The sequence below is a fragment of the Molothrus ater genome, chromosome 9, assembly GCF_012460135.2.
Source record: "Molothrus ater isolate BHLD 08-10-18 breed brown headed cowbird chromosome 9, BPBGC_Mater_1.1, whole genome shotgun sequence".
Classification (NCBI taxonomy): domain Eukaryota; kingdom Metazoa; phylum Chordata; class Aves; order Passeriformes; family Icteridae; genus Molothrus; species Molothrus ater.
This window is the reverse complement of record NC_050486.2, coordinates 29,514,787-29,535,703: the sequence shown is the minus strand read 5'-3', so window position 1 is coordinate 29,535,703 and position 20,917 is coordinate 29,514,787. Positions and strand designations below refer to the sequence as shown.

General features: G+C 48.1%; 2 protein-coding genes across 2 annotated transcripts in view; one reads left to right on the top strand and one right to left on the bottom strand.

Annotated features, from left to right (window-relative positions):
- The window catches only part of JAK1 (Janus kinase 1), a 53,878-nt gene extending 37,838 nt beyond the window's left edge, over positions 1 to 16,040 (top strand). Inside the window, exons 10-25 of the mRNA XM_036387674.2 lie at positions 398 to 521; positions 1,665 to 1,851; positions 3,325 to 3,431; positions 5,519 to 5,665; positions 7,424 to 7,511; positions 8,397 to 8,524; positions 8,922 to 9,057; positions 9,423 to 9,574; positions 10,194 to 10,344; positions 10,639 to 10,733; positions 10,866 to 11,058; positions 11,263 to 11,387; positions 11,775 to 11,947; positions 12,295 to 12,412; positions 12,718 to 12,828; positions 14,606 to 16,040. Coding sequence (XP_036243567.1) covers positions 398 to 521; positions 1,665 to 1,851; positions 3,325 to 3,431; positions 5,519 to 5,665; positions 7,424 to 7,511; positions 8,397 to 8,524; positions 8,922 to 9,057; positions 9,423 to 9,574; positions 10,194 to 10,344; positions 10,639 to 10,733; positions 10,866 to 11,058; positions 11,263 to 11,387; positions 11,775 to 11,947; positions 12,295 to 12,412; positions 12,718 to 12,828; positions 14,606 to 14,707 — 2,137 coding nt within the window. The 3' untranslated portion in view covers positions 14,708 to 16,040. The remainder of the gene's footprint in view (positions 1 to 397; positions 522 to 1,664; positions 1,852 to 3,324; positions 3,432 to 5,518; positions 5,666 to 7,423; positions 7,512 to 8,396; positions 8,525 to 8,921; positions 9,058 to 9,422; positions 9,575 to 10,193; positions 10,345 to 10,638; positions 10,734 to 10,865; positions 11,059 to 11,262; positions 11,388 to 11,774; positions 11,948 to 12,294; positions 12,413 to 12,717; positions 12,829 to 14,605) is intronic.
- A 148-nt stretch (positions 16,041 to 16,188) lies between these two features.
- The window catches only part of RAVER2 (ribonucleoprotein, PTB binding 2), a 37,596-nt gene continuing 32,867 nt past the window's right edge, over positions 16,189 to 20,917 (bottom strand). The window contains exons 11-12 of the mRNA XM_036387675.2: positions 20,768 to 20,916; positions 16,189 to 17,557 (exon numbers count right to left, since the gene is read on the bottom strand). Coding sequence (XP_036243568.1) covers positions 17,441 to 17,557; positions 20,768 to 20,916 — 266 coding nt within the window. The 3' untranslated portion in view covers positions 16,189 to 17,440. The remainder of the gene's footprint in view (positions 17,558 to 20,767; position 20,917) is intronic.

The following is a 20,917-nucleotide window of genomic DNA, read 5'->3' as shown; positions in this document are numbered from 1 at the left end:
TTTATTTTAATTTATTATTTTTATTTTGTTATAATTCCATTTATTGTTATTTATTTATTATTCCCTTTATTCCCTTTATTCCCTTTATTCCCTTTATTCCCTTTATTCCCTTTATGCACTTTATTCCCTTTATTCCCTTTATTTAAGCTGCAAACTGAGAAATCCAGGAGTTCATCTGCACAGTGCTGGATGCACAATTCACTTTATTAAATCCTTCCTCCCTTGCTCTGTGCAGCCCAGTGTGAGCCATGCACCCTTAAATCCCACTTTCACAACAATATAAATATTTCTAAGCTGCTGTTACCCCCCAAGCAGAGGTTTGCTCTCCTGTCCCACCCCAAAAGCAGATTTTTGGCTGCTGCCCTGCTGCTTTTCCTCACTCTCCAATCCCTTCCAGCACGGAATATGCCATCAACAAGCTGAGGCAGGAGGGCAACGAGGTGGGCATGTACGTGCTGAGGTGGAGCTGCACCAACTTCAACCACATCCTGATGACTGTCACCTGTCTGGAAGGCTCAGAGGTACAGGCAGCTGCCATCTGCTCCCTGCAGCCCCTGGGGATGGGCTTTGTCCTCAGGGCACTCGCCCTCAGCTCTGCGAAGGGAATTGGCTTTTTCTCCCCCAGCCCTTTGTGCTGTCTCTCCAAATGGGATTAATTAAATCCACAACAGCTCCATTCCTCCCAATCACACTGTGCAGGGATGTGATAAAAATGAAGCATTTCAAGCTCATCACACGGGGAATTTGTCACTTCACCTTGCCTTGAGCATGGTTCAGCTTCCCTGGAGCCTTTCTGGGCATGGCTTTAATTCCCTTGATGGATTTCATTCCCACAGCAGCCTCAGCTGGATGCCTGCAGCTGGCTTGGTGGTTTGGGAGGGTATTTATTGTGTTCACACAAGAATAATAATAAATAATGAATTAAATAATACGTAATAAACAAAGTAGTAAATAATGGATAACAAATAATAAATAATAACAAAATAAATCCTTCTCTTAGGAAAAAATGGTCATGGAATCAGTGGTGAGTCAGGAAGGGATATTTGATACTGGGTGTATCTCCTGTAGATATTTAAAAAAGAAAGATGATCAGCTCTCTCTTTTAACAGTAAAACAAGAAAGGAATTTTGTCTTGGAAAAGAGGAAAGGGGGAGGTGACCCAAAGCTGCAGAGGGGAGACCCTGAGAGCTCTTGGGATGGGGAAGTTCAGGAGTTCAGCCCTTGCCCAGTGGAACCTGGAGGATCTCAACACCAGCCTGGGATTGAGCAGTCTGGGGTGGGAGAGGGAGTTCTGCTATTTTTAAATTGGGATTTTGAAACCCTGCTCCAGATTCTGCAATTCTTGACCAAACAAAGAGAAAATTCCTCCAGAAGAGGCAGCACTTCTGCATAACCTCAGACTCTGCAAACAAACAACAAAAAGCCATAATTTGTGCTTTGATTGCATCTTTATGTTGTTGCTCTTTTCTTTGAGCCTTCCTGGGAGTGAAAATTGCAGGAATTTTGGGTTTTTTTCTGCTCTGTTAAAGTTTGATTAGAGGACCTTGACATAGGAGCAGGGGATGAGCTGCAGTGATGCCAAGGTTTTGGGAAGCTTTGATGGCTTTACAAACAATTCCTTCACTCCAGTGATCCCATTTCCTTTCTTTTCCCTCCACCCCCAGGTGGTGAATAACTCAGGCCCCTACAAGAACTTCCAGATCGAGGTGAAGAAAGGGGGGTACTTCCTCCATGGCTCCAACAAATCCTTTGCATCCCTGAAAGACCTCATGGATCACCTGAAGGGACAAATCCTGCGGACAGACAACATCAGCTTCACCCTCAAGAGGTGCTGCCAGCCCAGACCCAGAGGTAGCCTGGCCTGGCAGGGTTTTCTTGTTGCAAGGGAACAAACTCCAGACTCTTTTAATGTATTTTTAGTGCTGTATCCTGGTGTAAAGCTCTTAAAAAAAAAAAAAAAAAAGAGGTTTAAAGATTTTTCCTTCTCTGGGGAGGAGTTTTGTCAGATGCCATGGGCAAGTTTGAGGAGAGGAAAAGAGGGTTGGGATCTCCTGCTTTGCTCTCACTGTGAGCTGCTGTTTAATAACTCATCTGCACCAGGCAGCAGGGCAGGGTTTTGGTCCCAAAACTGATGTCCTGAAGAGCCTGGTGGCAGGAAATCATCTGTGAGGTGCCATCTGAGGGACAATGGGCTCGTTGTTGGGTGCTGCCAGCACTCTCTGGAGCTGTCTGCTATGAACTCTGAGGGCCTTGCAGCTGGGCTTGGTGTGAGAGGAAGCACAGTGGGGTGATTGTGCTGAGCTGATAATGGTTTCCTGTTAGAGCAGGGCAATAACTGAGCCACATCAATCACCTGCTGCTCTGAGCCTTTGGGAGAGCCCCTGAGCTGCTCTCACTGCACCAAGAGCGTGGGGCATGCTCTGGAGCAGGGGCACCTTGCACTTCTGATATTTTGGTTTCATTTTGATGGCTGGATTTGGGATAAAACGAAATAAAAAGGAGCAGGGAGTTGATTGCCCACTTCAGCTTCTCCCTGGCTTTAGTTGCAGCAGGATTCAGTGCGTGCTCCCTGCTCTGTCCCTTCCCTGGTGGGTTTTTCCTTCTTTTGGAATATTTCATCAGATATTCACAAAGAAGTGCAGGGGATGCAGGGCTGAAACAGGATGTGGTGATTCCTGGTGACTCCAGAATTCCAGAAGATGATTTAGCCCCAGTGCCAGGTTCTGCTCCCAGCAGGAGGAAGCCCAGATGCCCCCACACATCCCAATCCCAGTAAATAATACCAGGAGGGCAGAATTCATGTGAAGAGCCTGGATCTGCCCTGCAGCAGTGGGAAGTGGATTTTTGAGTCTGCTCCTTCTGCTCATTCCCCATTCCCCAGCTGAATTCCAGTGCCCTGGGAGCACTGCTGGTGCTTCCCAGAGTAGAGGGAGTTTGGAAGGAGGTGAAGAGGAAATGAGGCTCCCCCTTGCACACTGGAGAGGGGCTGGCCCTGCTGCAGGAGGGGATAGGGGATGTTTTGTTCCATTTTATCCCATGTACAGCACAGCTATTTTCTCTTTCAGTCTTTGTGCAGAAAAGTCTGTTCAGTTGTTCAAAATCACCCTGATCTGGCTGATAATAACTCTGTATTTAAAATACAAACATGAAACTGTGCTTTAATGATTTCTCTGTTGAATGAGGAGCAGAAATCAAGCCCAAGTTTATTTTTCCTTCCCCTTTTTTTGGGGGATTTTAATGCATTTCCATCCGTGCTGGTACTGGGAATGGGTAATGCAGTTTCTCTGGAAAGCTTTAAGGATATTTTCTGCCCCTGCCTTGCAGAAATCTCCAACCTGCTGGTGGCCACCAAGAAGGCCCAGGAGTGGCAGCCAGTGTATCCCATGGGGCAGCTGAGCTTCCACCGCATCCGCAAGGAGGAGATCGTGCAGGTGGGAGCCTGGGGGGACATGAGGGAGCCCCCAGAGCCTGGGGCTGTCATCTAAAGCTTGGAATTCAACCCAGGGTTTGATCTGAGACCTTGGGAAAGACTCCCAAACTGAGGGGCCAGGAGTGAGAATGTGGATTTATGAAATAAATGTGTATTTTTAAAGAAGGGACACGTTAAGCTAAGTGGAGGAAAGTTTAGAGTTTTAGAGTTTAAGAGATAGAAAAAATAAAAGCAGTTACAAAGGTGAACAAGGAGTTTAGAATGTAGGTTTGTGTGCCAGAACATGATTGGCTAAAAGAGCTTACACTGTAGCATGAGTCCATCAAACCAAATATGTAAGGATTGGGTCAAAAGCATAAATAAATATCCTTGTTGGCAGTGTTTTATTGGTTAATAAACCCTTAAAAGGATTGTGACTGGAGGCCTTGTGACCCTCTGAGCCGTGCAGTGAAGATGTGAGCCCAGCTCACCCTTCCTGCCTGTGCAGAAGATAAGAAAGATAAATCCCATCACCTGAAGGAGCTCAGAGGTGCCATCTCTAATTCATTCAAAACCCCCCAGGTGCTGAGGTGCCCTGGCAGCCAGGAGTGTGGCTGTCCCTGAGCCCTGCAGGGGACACCAAACCAGCCCTGCCACTCTGCCACTCCCAGCTCCCCCCAGCAAACTGCAGCTGGAGCTTTATTTATTGGCATTGATTTATTTGGGTTTAAGCCTCTGCTGGCAGAATCCTGCTGCTTGTATGGCTTTGTGTGGACAAAGAAGAGCTCAGGAGTGGTGCCTTTCACTGGAAATGAAATTGATATTTAGGTTTTCTAATGGAAAACAGGGGTTTTAAGGTCATTTCTTGGGAGTCTTAAGAGCTGGTTTGTTGTGGGTGTATTTTTTAAAGCCTGACTTATCAGAGAAACAGAGGTTTGAGACAATATTCTACAGTAAAAAAGGTGAAGTATTCAAAAGCTCTGAGCAGTCAGAATTCTGTGTCTAATCCTCCCCAAATTTTCAAATTTCCCCTTGCTTGTAGTTATTTATTCAGGTCACCTGAATGAACCTCAACAAACACACAGGGCCTTGAATACACTTAAATCAGATTTAACATTGCCAAAAGAGCTCTTAATTCATGCCCTTGGACTCTTCTGTGGAATAAAAAGGTATTGGGTGTTTTTTATTTGCATCATTGCAGACAGAGATTGGGTTTGGGCTGGTGTTTGCAGTCAGCATCCTGCAAAAATATCCCGAGGCAGGATGTTATTTTGGAGGAAATTGCTTCCCCAAACAAAGCCTTGCAGTGAAATATTACTTCCTCTGACTTTTGGAAACACATTAAAGATCACCTCAGCAGCACTTTGTGAATAAGAGCCCCAGCTGTTGTTTATTCTTCTGTTTAGTCTGGGAATGCTCAATCCCAGGGAACCTGTTGGGTGATGTGGAGGTCTAATATCCAAGGAATTCACATGGGGAGGATGCTCAGAGCCTGATGCCTCAGGTCTTGGCTTTTCTATTTTCCCATTCTGTGCTGCTTTAGTGTGTGGGGCTGGGCTCACATCAGGGGATGCTGAGCTCTGTGCACAGAGCAGGGACACAAAACAATTCCTGCTCCAGCTGGGCACCAAGGACAAATGATCCAAACCTCAGCCCCAGAGCACAAACCCCGTGGGCTGGAGAGAGAAAAACAAGCAGGGTGGGACTGCAGGGGCTAAAGCTGGAATGGGACAATGAACTGCAAGGTGCAAATGGAGCAGAACTGATCCCAGGGACAGAGCCCGTGCCCAGCCGTGCATTTTGGGGCCATTTTGGTTCATCTTGGGTGCAGCCCTGGCTGGGCTCTGGTGCTGCCCAAGGTGGATCCATGGAGGAGATGCTTTGAATAAATCCCTGCTTTATTCTGGAGCTCTGCCCAGCCTCTGCTCCAGCTCAGCCTGCACACGGCACTGAGCTCACTGAAGCAAAAGCAGCTCCCTGGCTTTGGGTTCTCCCAGGAGCAATTTCAGTCTGTAACCAGATCAGACAGAAAGAAGTGCAGATTCCAGTAAATATTTGTGTAAATCTTGTTTGCTCCCTGCCTGACAAACCCCTGCTGCTGTGTCTCAGGGAGAGCACCTGGGAAGAGGCACCAGGACCCAGATTTACTCAGGGATGCTCAGCCTCAAGGATGATGAGAACGAGGGGTATCAGAACGAGAGGGAGATCAGAGTCCTGCTCAAAGTCCTGGACCCCAGCCACAGAGACATCTCCTTGGCAAGTTTTTTCTTTTATCTATCTTTTCTTTAATATAAGAAATAAAATACTGATTAATTTTGTTTTATAAAATTATATAGAGATATGTAAGATAATGACATAAATGTTATTACTAGCATAAATGTTGTAAATATTATTAACATAACATATTACTAACATATAAATGTTACTACTAACATTTTAGTTACAAGTATAAAGAAATATCAGAGTAAAATAATATATGTTATTATATTAATAACATAATTATTAATAAAGAAGAATATAATAGTAATTAGGAATTAATTAGATAATACACATAATCGATAACACATGTGAAATTAGATAATTATCAAGTATTAAAGCACTGTATGTTATCTTAGAGTCTGCAATAGTTGATAAATTATAAATTTTAAATTAGTAGAGAATTGGAAAATTATATCTAAATAACAATTCTCTAAGTTCTTTTTAAAAACAAATTCAGTTATTATATTAATACAGTTAAATTATTAAGCTAAAGTGACATAAAGATTATTTTGATATAGAAAACACCTAGGTTTGTTGTCAGACACCTTGTCTAGATAGAACTAAAGCTCAGCTGCATGGATGACTTTTGGGAAAGTGCAGGGAATGGGGAAGGGCTGAAGGTGCAGCTCAGCCCTGGGCACATCCCTGCCCTGCTGCCCTGTGTGTGCCTGACCCCACAGGTGTTTGTGCTGCTGTTCCTGTGTGTGCCTGACCCCACAGGTGTTTGTGCTGCTGTTCCTGTGTGTGCCTGACCCCAAGGGTGTTTGTGCTGCTGTTCCTGTGTGTGCCTGACCCCAAGGGTGTTTGTGCTGCTGTTCCTGTGTGTGCCTGACCCCACAGGTGTTTGTGCTGCTGTTCCTGAGCCCAAGGGTGTTTGTGCTGCTGTTCCTGTGTTCCTGACCCCACAGGTGTTTGTGCTGCTGTTCCTGTGTGTGCCTGACCCCACAGGTGTTTGTGCTGCTGTTCCTGTGTGTGCCTGACCCCAAGGGTGTTTGTGCTGCTGTTCCTGAGCCCAGGGCTGTTTGTGCTGCTGTTCCTGTGTGTGCCTGAGCCCACAGGTGTTTGTGCTGCTGTTCCTGTGTGTGCCTGACCCCAGGGCTTTTTGTGCTGCTGTTCCTGTGTGTGCCTGACCCAGGGTGTTTGTGCTGCTGTTCCTGAGCCCAAGGGTGTTGGTGCTGCTGTTCCTGTGTGTGCCTGACCCAGGGTGTTTGTGCTGCTGTTCCTGAGCCAGGGCTATTTGTGCTGCTGTTCCTGTGTGTGCCTGACCCCAAGGGTGTTGGTGCTGCTGTTCCTGTGTGTGCCTGAGCCCAGGGCTGTTGGTGCTGCTGTTCCTGTGTGTGCCTGAGCCCACAGGTGTTTGTGCTGCTGTTCCTGTGTGTGCCTGAGCCCAGGGCTGTTGGTGCTGCTGTTCCTGTGTGTGCCTGAGCCCACAGGTGTTTGTGCTGCTGTTCCTGTGTGTGCCTGAGCCCAGGGTGTTTGTGCTGCTGTTCCTGAGCCCAGGGGTATTTGTGCTGCTGTTCCTGTGTGTGCCTGACCCCAAGGGTGTTTGTGCTGCTGTTCCTGTGTGTGCCTGACCCCAAGGGTGTTTGTGCTGCTGTTCTGTGTGTGCCTGACCCAGGGCTGTTTGTGCTGCTGTTCCTGTGTGTGCCTGAGCCCAGGGCTGTTTGTGCTGCTGTTCCCTGGTGTTCAGGGTGGGTTGGGCTCCAGGAGGCTGCTCAGGAGCAGCAGCTGGAGCTGTTTCTGCCCTTTCCCCAGGCGTTCTTTGAGACAGCCAGCATGATGAGACAGGTGTCCCACAAACACATCGTGCTCCTGCACGGCGTCTGCGTCCGCGACCTGGAGAGTGAGTGACAGACCTGCCAGGGACATGGGGACAGGGATGGCACCTGGGAGGGACACAGGGACAGGGACATGGCTGGCAGCTGCTGCCTCTGGAGCTTCCCAGAGTGGAGCTGGGACAGCAAAGCAGCTGGAAAGGCCTTTCTTTCTCCCAGGAAATTTCCCTTTCCAGCTCTGTGTTTGAGCCTTCCCTAAGGCTGGAGTGCCAGAGGCAGGGGCAGTGTGGATACACACCACCCCGTGAAATTTGCACAATTAAATTTATTACATTTATTACAAAAATACATTCATTTGTATGAAATAAATGTATATTTGTAATATTGATACATATAAAGCATGTACACATTTATATGTATACGTTTCTATGTGTACATTTTTATGTTTTTGCATGTAAAATATAAATATGCATATAAAAAACCTAAGTGCATACAATACACCTTTATGTGACTTCTTAAGCCAAGACAGTCTTAATGTTGTGGGGTGGGCACCAGAAGGAGAGCAAAGCTTTAGAAAATTAAAAGACAAACAGGTTAATGCCCCAGCCTGAGCTCTTCCAGACTCAGGAAAGGAATTTGAGTTACATGTGGGTGTTAAACAGGGCCATGCTGAAGGAATTTTGGTACCAGAGCACGGGGCAGCCTGGTGTTGATTTTTCAGAGCTGTTCTGTGCATTAAAATTCCACCTTTGGAATGCCTGGTTCCAGGTTTAATGTTCATTTGCCACACAAAACCCCTCAGCCTTTTAATCTGGACTCTGAGCATTGAAATAAACCTTAGGCAAGGCGAAATAAAAACATTTTCCAACCATCTGGGCTGGGAGGTGGGAACACAAATTCAGTGACTCCAAAAAATTCATTGCTGCACTGACTTTCTGCACCTGCCTCTGTAGATATCATGGTGGAAGAGTTTGTTGAATGTGGGCCTCTGGATCTGTTCATGCATAAGAAAAGTGAAGTTCTCACAACCCCATGGAAATTCAAAGTGGCCAAACAACTTGCAAGTGCCCTGAGCTACCTGGTAAGAGACACTGGGGCCTAGCTGGGAATACATTTCTCCATCAGGAAAAGTGCTGGAGTGGGAACACTCCCTGCTCCTCCTTTCCTTCTCTTCCTCCAGTTTCTTCCCAGGTGTAATTTTGGATTTCAGCTTGGAGCACTTTAGAGATCCCCTGTGGTGTGGATATCCTGGAGCACTTGCAGAGCTCCAATTTCTTCCCTGTTATAATTTTGGATTTCAGCTTGGAGCACTTTAGAGATCCCCTGTGGTGTGGATACCCTGGAGCACTTGCAGAGCTCCAATTTCTTCCCTGTTATAATTTTGGATTTCAGCTTGGAGCACTTTAGGGATCCCCTGTGGTGTGGATATCCTGGAGCACTCACATCTCTCTCACTGTTCTTTCCCTGCCTTTGTGTAGGAGGACAAGGATTTGGTGCATGGCAATGTGTGCACCAAGAACATCCTGCTGGCCAGAGAGGGCATTGATACCGAGTATGGGCCCTTCATAAAGCTGAGTGACCCAGGAATCCCCATCACGGTGCTCTCCAGGCAAGGTATGGCCAGAAATGCATTTATAGCAGCCAGAGCTGGCTCTGCAGTGGTGATCAGCTGCAATGAGTGATCAGCTTTCATACAAACACACTGCATTTGTGTGTAGCAGGAGTCATCTTCCATGGATCTGCACATACTCAGTGGCTGTTCAGAGCATTCATTTCTCTTACAAAATGTTGTGTCCAGTGAGATGAGACAGAAGGAATCTGTTTGTGGATGGCTCCAGGCACAAGCCTGTGAAATCCTTCTGAAAACAGGAATTTAAAAATCAAGAAACAGGACAAATTCTGCAGCTCCAGTTTATTTCAGACAAGAATAATTCCGTTTTCCACCCTGTGATATTCACCCCTGATGTGTTTCGCCCCAGAGCGCGTCGAGCGGATCCCCTGGATTGCACCTGAGTGTGTTGAAGATTCCAAGAACCTCAGCATTGCTGCAGACAAGTGGAGCTTTGGTACAACCCTGTGGGAAATCTGCTACAATGGAGAAACTCCACTGAAAGACAAGACCTTAGCAGAGGTAAAGCTGTTACACAAACTTGGCTCCATCCTCTTGGGCCCTTCAGTTTTCCCCCTTGTCCTGTCCCTCCAGGCCTTGTCCCCAGGTGCTCTCAGCTCTTCTGGAGCCCTTTAAGCCCTGGAAAGGGCTCTGAGTTCTCCCTGGAGCCTTCTCCTCTCCTGACTGGACAATCCCAGTTCTCCCAGGCTTTTCTAACCCCTGGAATGCTCATCCCAGCCTTGTCTCACCTGGCCTGGAGCTGGGACCTCCCAGGGCTGAGGAGCACCCAGGGTGTCCTTGGCAAACATTTCCTGGTGCATAAATAACTGGGAAAACCTGGCAGGAAATGATTCTTGAAAGTGAATTCAGCACCTTTTGAACACTTCATGGGTGTTAAGTGGTAGCTCCAGACTCAGCACAAGAGGAATTCCCTAAAGATCCAAGTTCCAGCTGAACAGGGGGATTTCCTTGGCAAAGCTCACACTGAAATAAGGATTTCATGGTCACATCCTCTGATGTAGAATCACAGAACTGCTCAGGTTAGAAAAGACCTCAGAGATCCTCGAGCCCAGGCAGTGCCCAGCTCAGAACTGGGGGCTGTGGAAGTTGAAATTGCTGGAATGTCTGTTTGCTCCCACAGAAGGAGAGGTTCTACGAGGGCCACTTTGTGCTGGCCACGCCGTCCTGCAAGGAGCTGGCAGACCTGATGAAGCAGTGCATGAACTACGACCCCCACCAGAGACCCTTCTTCAGGGCCATCATGAGGGACATCAACAAACTGGAGGAGCAGAGTAAGGCCTGGGACACTGAGGGAGGGATCATGGAATCCTGGGCTGGGAGGGACCTGGAGAGCATCTCCTTCCAACCTCCTGGGAGCTGAGCAGCTGCTCCAGGGTTGGAAACTCACCCAGAGAAATCCGGGTGTGGGTGTGGAAGCAGATCCAGACTGGCACAAAGGGATGGAGAACTCCCTGTCAGAAAGCAGCTGGGATCTAAGGAGGGAAAGATGGGAGAGGGAATACAGCAAGAATGCCTTGGAGTGTCAGACCAGGCAGGAGCCTGACCTGGGGTGTTTTCCCCCCCAGATCCTGATATTGTCTCAGAGAAGAAACCTGTCACCGAGGTGGATCCCACCCTCTTTGAGAAGAGGTTCCTGAAAAGGATCCGGGATTTGGGGGAGGTAAGAGCAATGTCACCCCCAGAACACAGCCAGTGCTCCTGGCTGTCCCCACAGCCACATGAACCCAAATCAGTGCCTGGCTGTCACTGTCTGAGCATTGTCCTCAAGGATGCTCCTTTCTCTCCCTCCCAGGGCCACTTTGGCAAGGTGGAGCTGTGCAGATATGACCCAGAAGGTGACAACACCGGGGAGCAGGTGGCAGTGAAATCCCTGAAGCCAGAGAGTGGAGGGAATCACATTGCTGACCTCAAGAAGGAAATTGAAATCCTGAGGAATCTTTATCACGACAACATTGTCAAATACAAGGGGATTTGCACAGAAGATGGTAAATCTTGCAGAAAATGAAAAAGTGTATGGGTTTTCCTTTAGAATTTATAAATGTCCTGCCTGGAGCAGGTTTTCCTGTGCATTGGCTCAGGGATGGATGATGGGAATGAGCCATGGGATGTTTAAAATGCTGCTGGTGCTCTGGGCTTGTACCAAAGCTGTTGAGAAGGGTCTGCAAACCAAACATGGCTCTGTTTTTTAGGAGGAAGTGGGATTAAACTCATCATGGAATTCCTTCCCTCTGGGAGCCTGAAGGAGTATCTCCCACGGAACAAGAACAAGATCAATCTCAAGCAGCTGCTCAGATATGCAGTTCAGATCTGCAAGGTGAGCTGGGCCCCGAGCCTGCAGCTCCATCAGCTGGGTGAGGGGGATGGAGAACATCACCAACAAACCCATTCTCCTTCTCTGTCCCCATGGATCAGAATCCGTGCTTTGGGTGCCAGTGGCACAAGGATCAGCTGGGGAATAATGAGGAGGTTCCAAGTTCCAAAGTTTGCTCTGAAAAGTTGTTCCTGTGGGAGAATTGGGAGGATCAGGAGGGAGGGCAGCACTTGGAATGTGCTGGCAAGAGGAAAGGTGCGAGGTGAAGTCTAAAGGGATGGAGATGAGAGTGCAGAGCACAGTCAGGAAGCAGTCGCTGGAGAAAAAGGGATTAAAGTATTGGAGGAATAAAGGAAAAGGAAATGAAAGGTTTCTTTTCTCCTCCCTCAGGGCATGGACTACCTGGGCTCCTGTCAGTATGTGCACCGTGACCTGGCAGCAAGGAATGTCCTCGTGGAGAGTGAGAACAGGGTGAAGATTGGGGACTTTGGGCTCACCAAGGCCATCGAGACAGACAAGGAATATTACACTGTCAAGGACGACCGCGACAGCCCCGTCTTCTGGTACGGCCTGGGGGACAGGGACCCCTCTGCTCCTGCACTCCCCAGGATTTTCCTGTTTTTATAAGAGGCTTTAGTAAAGATACACCATGAGAGCAAGGAAAAGGCACCTGGTGAACTGTTGTACTCACCTCTTGTGCTGCACTTCCTGCACTTAATATCCATTTCCCCACTATTTTGGGTTGGGTCTCCTTGGTTTCACTGTGCCTCACTGTGGAACACGCCTTATTTATTGCTTTTTAATTTATGTACAAGGGCTCCACAAATACAGCTGTGGCTTTTGAGCTGCTCAGGCTGTGTGTGGGCAGGGCTGGGTCCCCGGGTGTGACGCTGTCCCCTCGTGTCCCCAGGTACGCCCCGGAGTGTTTGCTGCAGAGCAAGTTCTACATCGCCTCCGACGTGTGGTCCTTTGGGGTGACACTCTACGAGCTCCTCACCTACTGCGACTCCGAGTGCAGCCCCATGGCCGTGAGTGGCTGGGACACAAATGCCTGCCAGAGCTGCTTCAGTCCCATCACTTCCAATAATTATTACTGGTTTGGGCAACAAGAGCTGCTTCAATCCCATAATTTAAAATAATTATTACTGGTTTGGGCAACAAGAGCAGCAATCAGAGAATCGCGGGCTCATTTGGGGCGGGAGGGACCTTAACGCTCATCTCGTTCCACCCCTTCCCTGGGGAGCACCTTGCTCCAGGATTATCCTGGGAAACACCTGGGGCTTGTCCTGGCACTGGGGTCAGGGACTCCCAGCTGACCTTGCTGTACCCACAGGAATTCCTGAAGATGATCGGCCCCACGCAGGGACAGATGACGGTGGCACGGCTCGTGAAGGTCCTGCAGGATGACAAGAGACTGCCACGGCCAGCCAGCTGTCCTGAGGAGGTGAGCGAGGGATGGGGATGGATGGGAGGGATGATGGATGGATGGATGGATGGATGGATGGATGGATGGATGGATGGATGGATGGATGATGGATGGATGGATGGATGATGGATGGATGGATGGATGATGGATGATGGATGGATGGATGGATGGATGATGGATGGATGGATGGATGGATGGATGATGGATGGATGGATGGATGGATGGATGGATGGATGGATGGATGATGGATGGATGATGGATGGATGGATGATGGATGGATGGATGGATGGATGATGGATGGATGGATGGATGGATGGATGGATGGATGGATGGATGACGGATGGATGGATGGATGGATGGATGGATGGATGGATGGATGATGGATGGATGATGGATGGATGATGGATGGATGGATGGATGGATGGATGGATGGATGGATGGATGGATGGATGGATGATGGATGGATGGATGGATGATGGATGGATGGATGATGGATGGATGGATGGATGGATGGATGGATGGATGGATGGATGGATGGATGGATGGATGGATGATGGATGGATAGATGGATGGATGATGGATGGATGGATGATGGATGGATGATGGATGGATGATGGATGATGGATGGATGATGGATGGATGATGGATGATGGATGGATGATGGATGGATGGATGGATGGATGATGGATGGATGGATGGATGGATGGATGGATGGATGATGGATGGATGATGGATGATGGATGGATGATGGATGGATGGATGGATGGATGATGGATGGATGGATGGATGGATGGATGGATGGATGGATGGATGGATGATGGATGGATGGATGATGGATGGATGATGGATGGATGGATGGATGGATGGATGGATGATGGATGGATGGATGATGGATGGATTGATGGATGGATGGATGGATGGATGGATGATGGATGGATGGATGATGGATGGATGGATGGATGGATGGATGATGGATGGATGGATGGATGGATGGATGGATGGATGGATGGATGGATGGATGATGGATGGATGGATGGATGGATGGATGGATGGATGGATGTTGGATGGATGGATGATGGATGGATGGATGGATGGATGGATGATGGATGGATGGATGGATGGATGGATGGATGGATGGATGATGGATGGATGGATGGATGATGGATGATGGATGGATGGATGGATGGATGATGGATGGATGGATGGATGGATGGATGGATGATGGATGGATGATGGATGGATGGATGATGGATGGATGGATGGATGATGGATGGATGGATGGATGGATGGATGGATGGATGGATGGATGGATGGATGGATGGATGGTGGATGGATGGAAGGAGGGATGGAGGAAGGAAGGTCTGTCCATCTGCCCCTGCTGGACACAGGTTCAGCCTCAGAGGGGTCACACTTCCCTGACCACTCAGGCAGGAAAACCTTCAGGAGTGCTGGGAAAAGGCACTGCCAAGGTTTCAAGCATTGTTTTAAGATGTTTTCTGATATTAACATTCCCAAGCCCATGGTGTCCCTTCAGAGGGGGCAGGGACTTGCTGTAGTACCGGCATCCATGAAAATTCCTTGGGAATCCTTCTGGTTTTGGCAATTCCTGGGGTGCAGCTCCCCAGGTGCAACTGCTGTGTTGGTTTAAACCTGAACTGCCCAAAGCCCCTGCTCAGGTCCCTGCTGGCCCTGCCCAGCAGCTGAGGTGTATCTGTTCATTCTGCTCCATTGTTTTTACTGGAAAACCCCAAGAAATGTTTCATGCCTTTAAAAATGTCCCTGGTTCTGTTGCCAGGTGGATCAGCTGATGAGGAAGTGCTGGATCTTCAAACACGACGAACGTACCACCTTCCACAACCTGATCCAAGGGTTTGAAACAATTATTAGTAAAATGTAAATAATTTTTTTAATCCTGTCAGGACTTTAAATGCCCAGCAACCTATCTATGCCCAAGGCTCTTACTTTTTGTTTTTTTCTTTACTCCTGTAATTTGTACTCTGGCTGGGCTGACGTGGTTATAAAGGATTCTTTTGCCAACGGATTGAAGAGTTGGATTAAAAGAATTTTAAAAGTTTGGGCAAAATGAGCTCCAGCTCCCTTTGCTGCTGTTGTTGCAGGGCAGTTTGATCCTGCTCTGATTCTGGCTGTGCCACAATTGGAATTGCCCTGCTGGATGATGTGAGCTGGGAAAGCCCACTGCATTTCTCAGCTCAAACCTCAGCCAGTGGCTCTAAAAGGGCTCAATTAATAATTATAAAATCAGCTGACAAAATATCCTTCACATGCACTTAAATCCTAATAACAAACAAAACATAAAAATTATATATTTTGGCATAAAAATATTTGGGGAAAGCGAAATTTTCAGCTCTTTATAAACCCACCAGGCCCCAGTCCTGAGCTCTTACAGGTATTTTAAAAAAAGTGTTCAAAAATACCACCCCAGCAGTGTGGAGGGGTGGGCAGGCACAGTTGTGCATTTCAGTGAGAAGCCCAATTTTGGGATAAATAATTTGCTTTTCCTAACTCCACTCCCACATTCTTCCCCCTGGAGCTCCCAGCCCAGGTGCACCCCTGGAGGGGGTGAATGTGCATCCCTGGAGCTGAGGGATGTGCAGGGAAGGAATTCCTGGAGCTGGGAAGGAACCCAGCCCATGCCCAGAACCTGGAGGGGATTATCCAGAAGGAAAAAGCCCTGGGCACCCAGGACTATCCAAAAGGAAAAAGCCCTGGGCACCCAGGATTATCCAAAAGGAAAAAGCCCTGGGCACCCAGGATTATCCAAAAGGAAAAAGCCCTGGGCACCCAGGATTATCCAAAAGGAAAAAGGCCTGGGCACCCAGGATTATCCAGAAGGAAAAAGGCCTGGGCACCCTGGGCTGTCCCAGGGACTGGGAACCCCTCCAACCATTTTTTAAAGAACATTTTGACTCAGCCCTTGAGTGGTTTAACTGGAACCTTCTGCTGCCATCTTGTTTCCTACCACACCTGGAGTTGGAAAATGCTCTGAAGAGATCCTCCAGTTTTGGCAATAACAGAAAGAGGTCTATATATATATATATATATATATATATATAAAAATATATATAAAAAATGGTAATTATGAGCTCCAAGGAGGTCAGATTTATTTTTACAGTGTTATTGTTTCTGTATTTCACTTAGGAAGCTGAATTTAATCTGTAAGCACTTTGTTACTCTTTATACAAACAAGTCTAATAAATTTTTTTTCTCCACGTGCCTCCCTTTTTAATCATAAGTTAAACAGAGGAAAGTTTTTAAAATTGAATTTCCATGGGAATGGTGTTCTTTTAAAACCTTTTCCTACCTTACCTGATTAAAGGAGTCCAGGGCTGTTTCCTCCCACAAAAAACCCACTTGAAGTAAGTACCAACAATTTATTTTCATTGAAAAGTGTAACAAGTTGAGAAAGTTGCATATACAAACAGTTGAAACAAAATATTACAAGTGAATTTATCAATACATACAGGCAGAATCCCAGAAAAGCTCCTGGCTCCTGTTTGTGGAGCAGTTCCAGCAGCTGAGGGAAGAGGGAAATTTGCTTGGGATTTTTTTAAGCTTTGAAAATGTGGATCCTGGTCACATCCCAAAGCTTGAAAGGCAAAAGTTTAAGACTTTTAATTTAAAAAAATCAGTATTGAAAAATGGCTTCAGTGTTCTCTAGCAAAGAAAAGGGAGAAGGAGGTGGCTCCTGGCCTCAGTGAACTCAATCCAGATGGATTTGCAGCAGGATTCCAAGGGACACAGCCTTGGAAGGAGGGCTGGCTCCTCATCTACTGTCACTGAGGGCAAAAGGAAGGATTGCTGATCTCCAGCTCCAAGGGCAGAAGAGAACAGCTCGAGGCAGAGCTGATAAGAAGCTAAAAATACAAAAAGTCTTTGAAAAAAAAAAAAAAAGGAAAATACACCCAAGTGGGAAACAATGTGGGGTGGCCCAGGAAGAGCTGTCCCATGCCTGTGGAAGGAGGATGCTGCCTCACACTGGGAATTAATTTCTCCATGGGAAAGCTGTAAAAACAAAGTTATTCCACTGTCCAAGGAGCAGCTCTCCAAATCCCAGGGAATATTCCCAGGACAGCATCTCCCTATGGACAGGCATTTATTGGGAACGTCACTGAGGCTCTGGGAATCCATTTGGTATCGCTCCATTCCAGGATTAAGAAGAAATATTAAAAATTGAAAGGCTGTAAATGCAGAGCTCTTAATCCTGGAAAAAGGAAAGTTGGAAAAAAAAACAACCCCACATTCTGAGTTAAAAAAATACAAAATAATTACTATCAAGACTTCCTCTTTGAACTTCCTCAGGCTGAGGACTGGAGAAAGGATCAGCTTTCTTTCCTCTGGGTTTTTATTGCTTTCAGCTGGAGCTGCCCCAGCTCCCCAAGTCCCCGTGCTCTGTCCCACAGGTGACAAAGCCAACGCTGTCCCCTCCTCTCCAAGCGAGAGCAGCCACCACCTCTGTCACCTTTGTCCTCGCGGTGCCGGGACAGAGCCGGCTGCTCTGGGGACACGGAGCCCGCCGAGCAGGAGCTCCCGGTGGGAAGTTAAGGCAGCAGTAACTGCAGGGGGTTCCCAGCTGCCTGCCCCGGCTGGGAGCCCTGGAGCCCGCCCCGTGTCAATACACGCGCTTCTTCTTCAGCGAGGACTCCGCCAAGCGCGCGGGGCCCGGCAGCTCCGCGGGGCCGGGCTCGGGGCAGGACACGAGGTACGAGGAGCTGCGCTTCGGGGCCACCTGAGGGCACAACACGGACAGCGGTCACGCCTGGCCTGCCGGCGGGTCAAGGGGCTCAGCTCCCATGGTTATTAGGGTCAGAGCCCAGGACATCCCTCGGGCTGCCCTGTCAGGGCGCTCAGAGACCTCAGCACAGAGCCCCAGGACCCTGTGCCCTTGATTGAGCCCTTGGAAAAAACAATTACCAACCTTGTATGAAGGATTGCAAGTCAAGAAAGACTTGTTAAGAGTAGAATGATAAAGTTAAGTAGAATGATAGTGAATTTATCACAGGGTGAAAAATAGATTTTTTTGGGGCTTTTAGAATGAGGGTTCAGGGGGAAGATGGAGGAATCTGGGCATGTCCAGCCTTTCTCCTTCTTCTTCCTGGCCTCCATCTCCTGCTGTGATGGTGGCACTTTTGGATTGGTTTAGAGCAGAAGCTCAGTGTCTAACACAGGTGATGGGTATTGGAAAGTAATTATAAATATTGTACAGGTAGTTTTTAGTATAAAAAGATAACAGCACCCCAGGGAAGGCAGAGTGCCTCTGTCTGTCCTGCTGGACAGACCTCAGCAGGGCAGGAGAAAGAAACAATCATTTTATAGATAAGAAACAATAAACAACCTTGAGACTGAGAACTGAAGAGCTTTGACTCCTTCTTCAACCACTGGGGTGGGAAAAGAAACTTTCTAATGCATCTCAGGGTCCCTCTGAGCAGCAGAGATCCCGAGATATCAGTTTTTAGTGATGTTCTAGTTTTACATTATAGTTTATGTTATAGTTTTTATGTTATAGTTGTGAGTTTTGTAGTATTTGATTTTAATAAACTAAAAATGGAGCTGTATTTTTTTCTTTATAAGATTTTTTTAAGGATTAACTAAGAAATGATACTTAAATTATTTTTAACCTAATAACTAACTACTTGTGGCTTGTAATGTGGACTTTTTTATCTAGTTACACAATACTATTTAAACTTATGAAGAAGGACTAGTTTCCATCCTAAAACTTTAGATTTATCCTGTGGTTTTTTTTTGATTTGCTTTCCAGGAAATTTTGAGCTGCTCTCTCAACTTCAGAGATCCTATCCCAGTACAAACCATCTGCAAGTCAGGCAAACACCCATTTAAATCCAGTGCCAACCTTCTCCTCCTCTCTTCCTACTTTATTTGCCTGCAAAACCCCAGCCTGGCTCTGCCCGTGGCTTTTGGGGCCCTGAGAGGAGCTGATCCGCAGGGCCTGGAGGGCTCTGCAGGCTCTGGAGCTGGCCCAGCCTCCTCTCACGGTCCCAGGAATTGTGTGGAGCGGGGATGCAGAGGGAAAGCTCCACCCGGGGGCAGCAGCAGCCAGGGAGAAGCGTCTGCAGGCGCTGCTGCTGCTCCTCCTCCTCCTCCTCCTCTCACCTGCTTTAGGGGATTTGCTGGAGGAGGCTGCAAGCCCGGCTGCGATCCCGGGGCTCCACTCAAAAAGGGAGGCACCACCTGCAGGCAGGTGCTGTAGTTTGGGAAAGATCCACCTGCAGATTCCTGAATCCAGAAGGGGATCCATGAAGCAGAAGGAAAAAAGGTTTAATAATTTTTTTTTTTCTGCTGTTGTGATGAGCTCTCAGCAGGTGAGGAAATACCTGAGTCACAAGAGGTGCAGTTCACAGCAGCTCGGGGGTGCAGCAATTCCTGGAGCAAAATGTGGGGTTTGGATGATGCTTTAATTTGTGTCATTCCTTTCAAAAGTGTCTTTCTCCTTGCTCACAAAAACCTCAGCTTGGGCAAGAAACAGCCCTTCAATGCTGGGAGATTCAGCCCTGGGAAATGCCATTAATGGTGTGCTGTTCCTGGTGGGAGCATTGTAATCCACTGCTGAGCATTCCAGGTGCTTTTGGGTGGTGGGATTTTAGAGAGGGGGATTTTGGGTGTGACTCTGGGGGTGCTGCCCTGCAGCAGTGCCCATGCAGTGCCTTCTGCAGCCCCTCATTCCTGTGCCAACACACAAAGCACGTGTCCAAAAGCTGATGGGAGCAACAGCCAGTGGAGACAGCAAGAAAATGAAATTATTTCTCACCTCAGAGGCTTCATTTTCCAAGCCATCCACTCTGGCCTGGGTAGAGTGATGTGCCTGAGCATAATGCTGGTACCACTGCTGGACAGCCTCCTACAGAGGAGCAGAAATCCTCTCCCATGCCTGCCTACAATTCCTACAGCCCAGAGCTCTCCAAGAAGCACCAAAACACCTTCAGCACCAGTGGTGAAGCTCAAATCAAACAGTTAAAATTATGGAAAGTGCTTAAAACACACAGGGGGCACCTCTGGCCCGGCAGAGAGGCAGGGACAACAATTCCTGTTATGGGAACACCTCCAGGGATGGGGCAGCCACAGCTTCTCTGTGCACCCCCACCCTGCCAGGAACAATTCCCAATTCCCAGTGTCCCATCCATCCCTGCCCTCTGGCACTGGGAGCCATTCCCTGGGTGCTGTCCCTCCAGGCCTTGTCCCAGGTTCCCTGCAGCTCTCCTGGAGCCCCTGCAGCAGCAGATCTGATCCAAGGGCTGTGTGGCCCCTGGCAAAGCTCTGTGCACTGACCCTGTCCCCCTCCCCTGTGGCCAGGCTGCCCTCTCTACTTCAGAGATCTCCCTTCCCGAGCCAAACCCCGAGTGCCAGGAGTTTGGGGCTCACAGCTGGGCCTGCCAGCAGCCCAGGGAGAGGCAGCTCTCAGCTCTGTCCTGTGCACTTACAGTTCTACAGACACTCAGGCTGCTTAATGCAAATATGGAGATGTTCCCTGCCAGTGTCCCATGGAACTGGCTCTGAGCACTGAACACTCTGCAGGGCCTGCAGCTCCTGGCCAGGCTCTGATCTCCACATCCCGTGCATGAGAGCAGCTGGCAAACATCCCCAGGCTGTGCAGCAACTGCAGCTCTCTGCCCTGGGCTCCAGCCAAAGTTCAGGGCTCAAAAACTTCTGGGGAAGGCAAAGAGAAAAACCCCCTGGTTTTGAAGGCAGACAAAAGCCAAGGCAGAGGTGCTGAGAAGTCATTTTTAGTGAGTGCCCACAGCTCAGGCTCTCAAGAAACAATTTTTTCAAGGGTTGTGGTTTCAGCAGGGAATGTTCTTTGTGCTAAATCTGCTCTGAACACTGAGATGATCAGATAAAGTGTCAGTGCAGAGGCTCAGGAAGAACACCCAGAGAAAACAAGGAGCAGCTCTGGGAGAAGCCCAGGCTGTGGGATTATTCCTACCTGTGGGTACTCCCCAGGCTGCTGGGAATAACTGAAATAATTTTCCATTGCATGTTGTGATGCAGTTCCCTGAGACACAGCAGCATCCACCACACTGTTTGGAAGGCTGCTCTGCTGTGGAGGACTGGAGGCTTTGCTGGCAATTGCTGC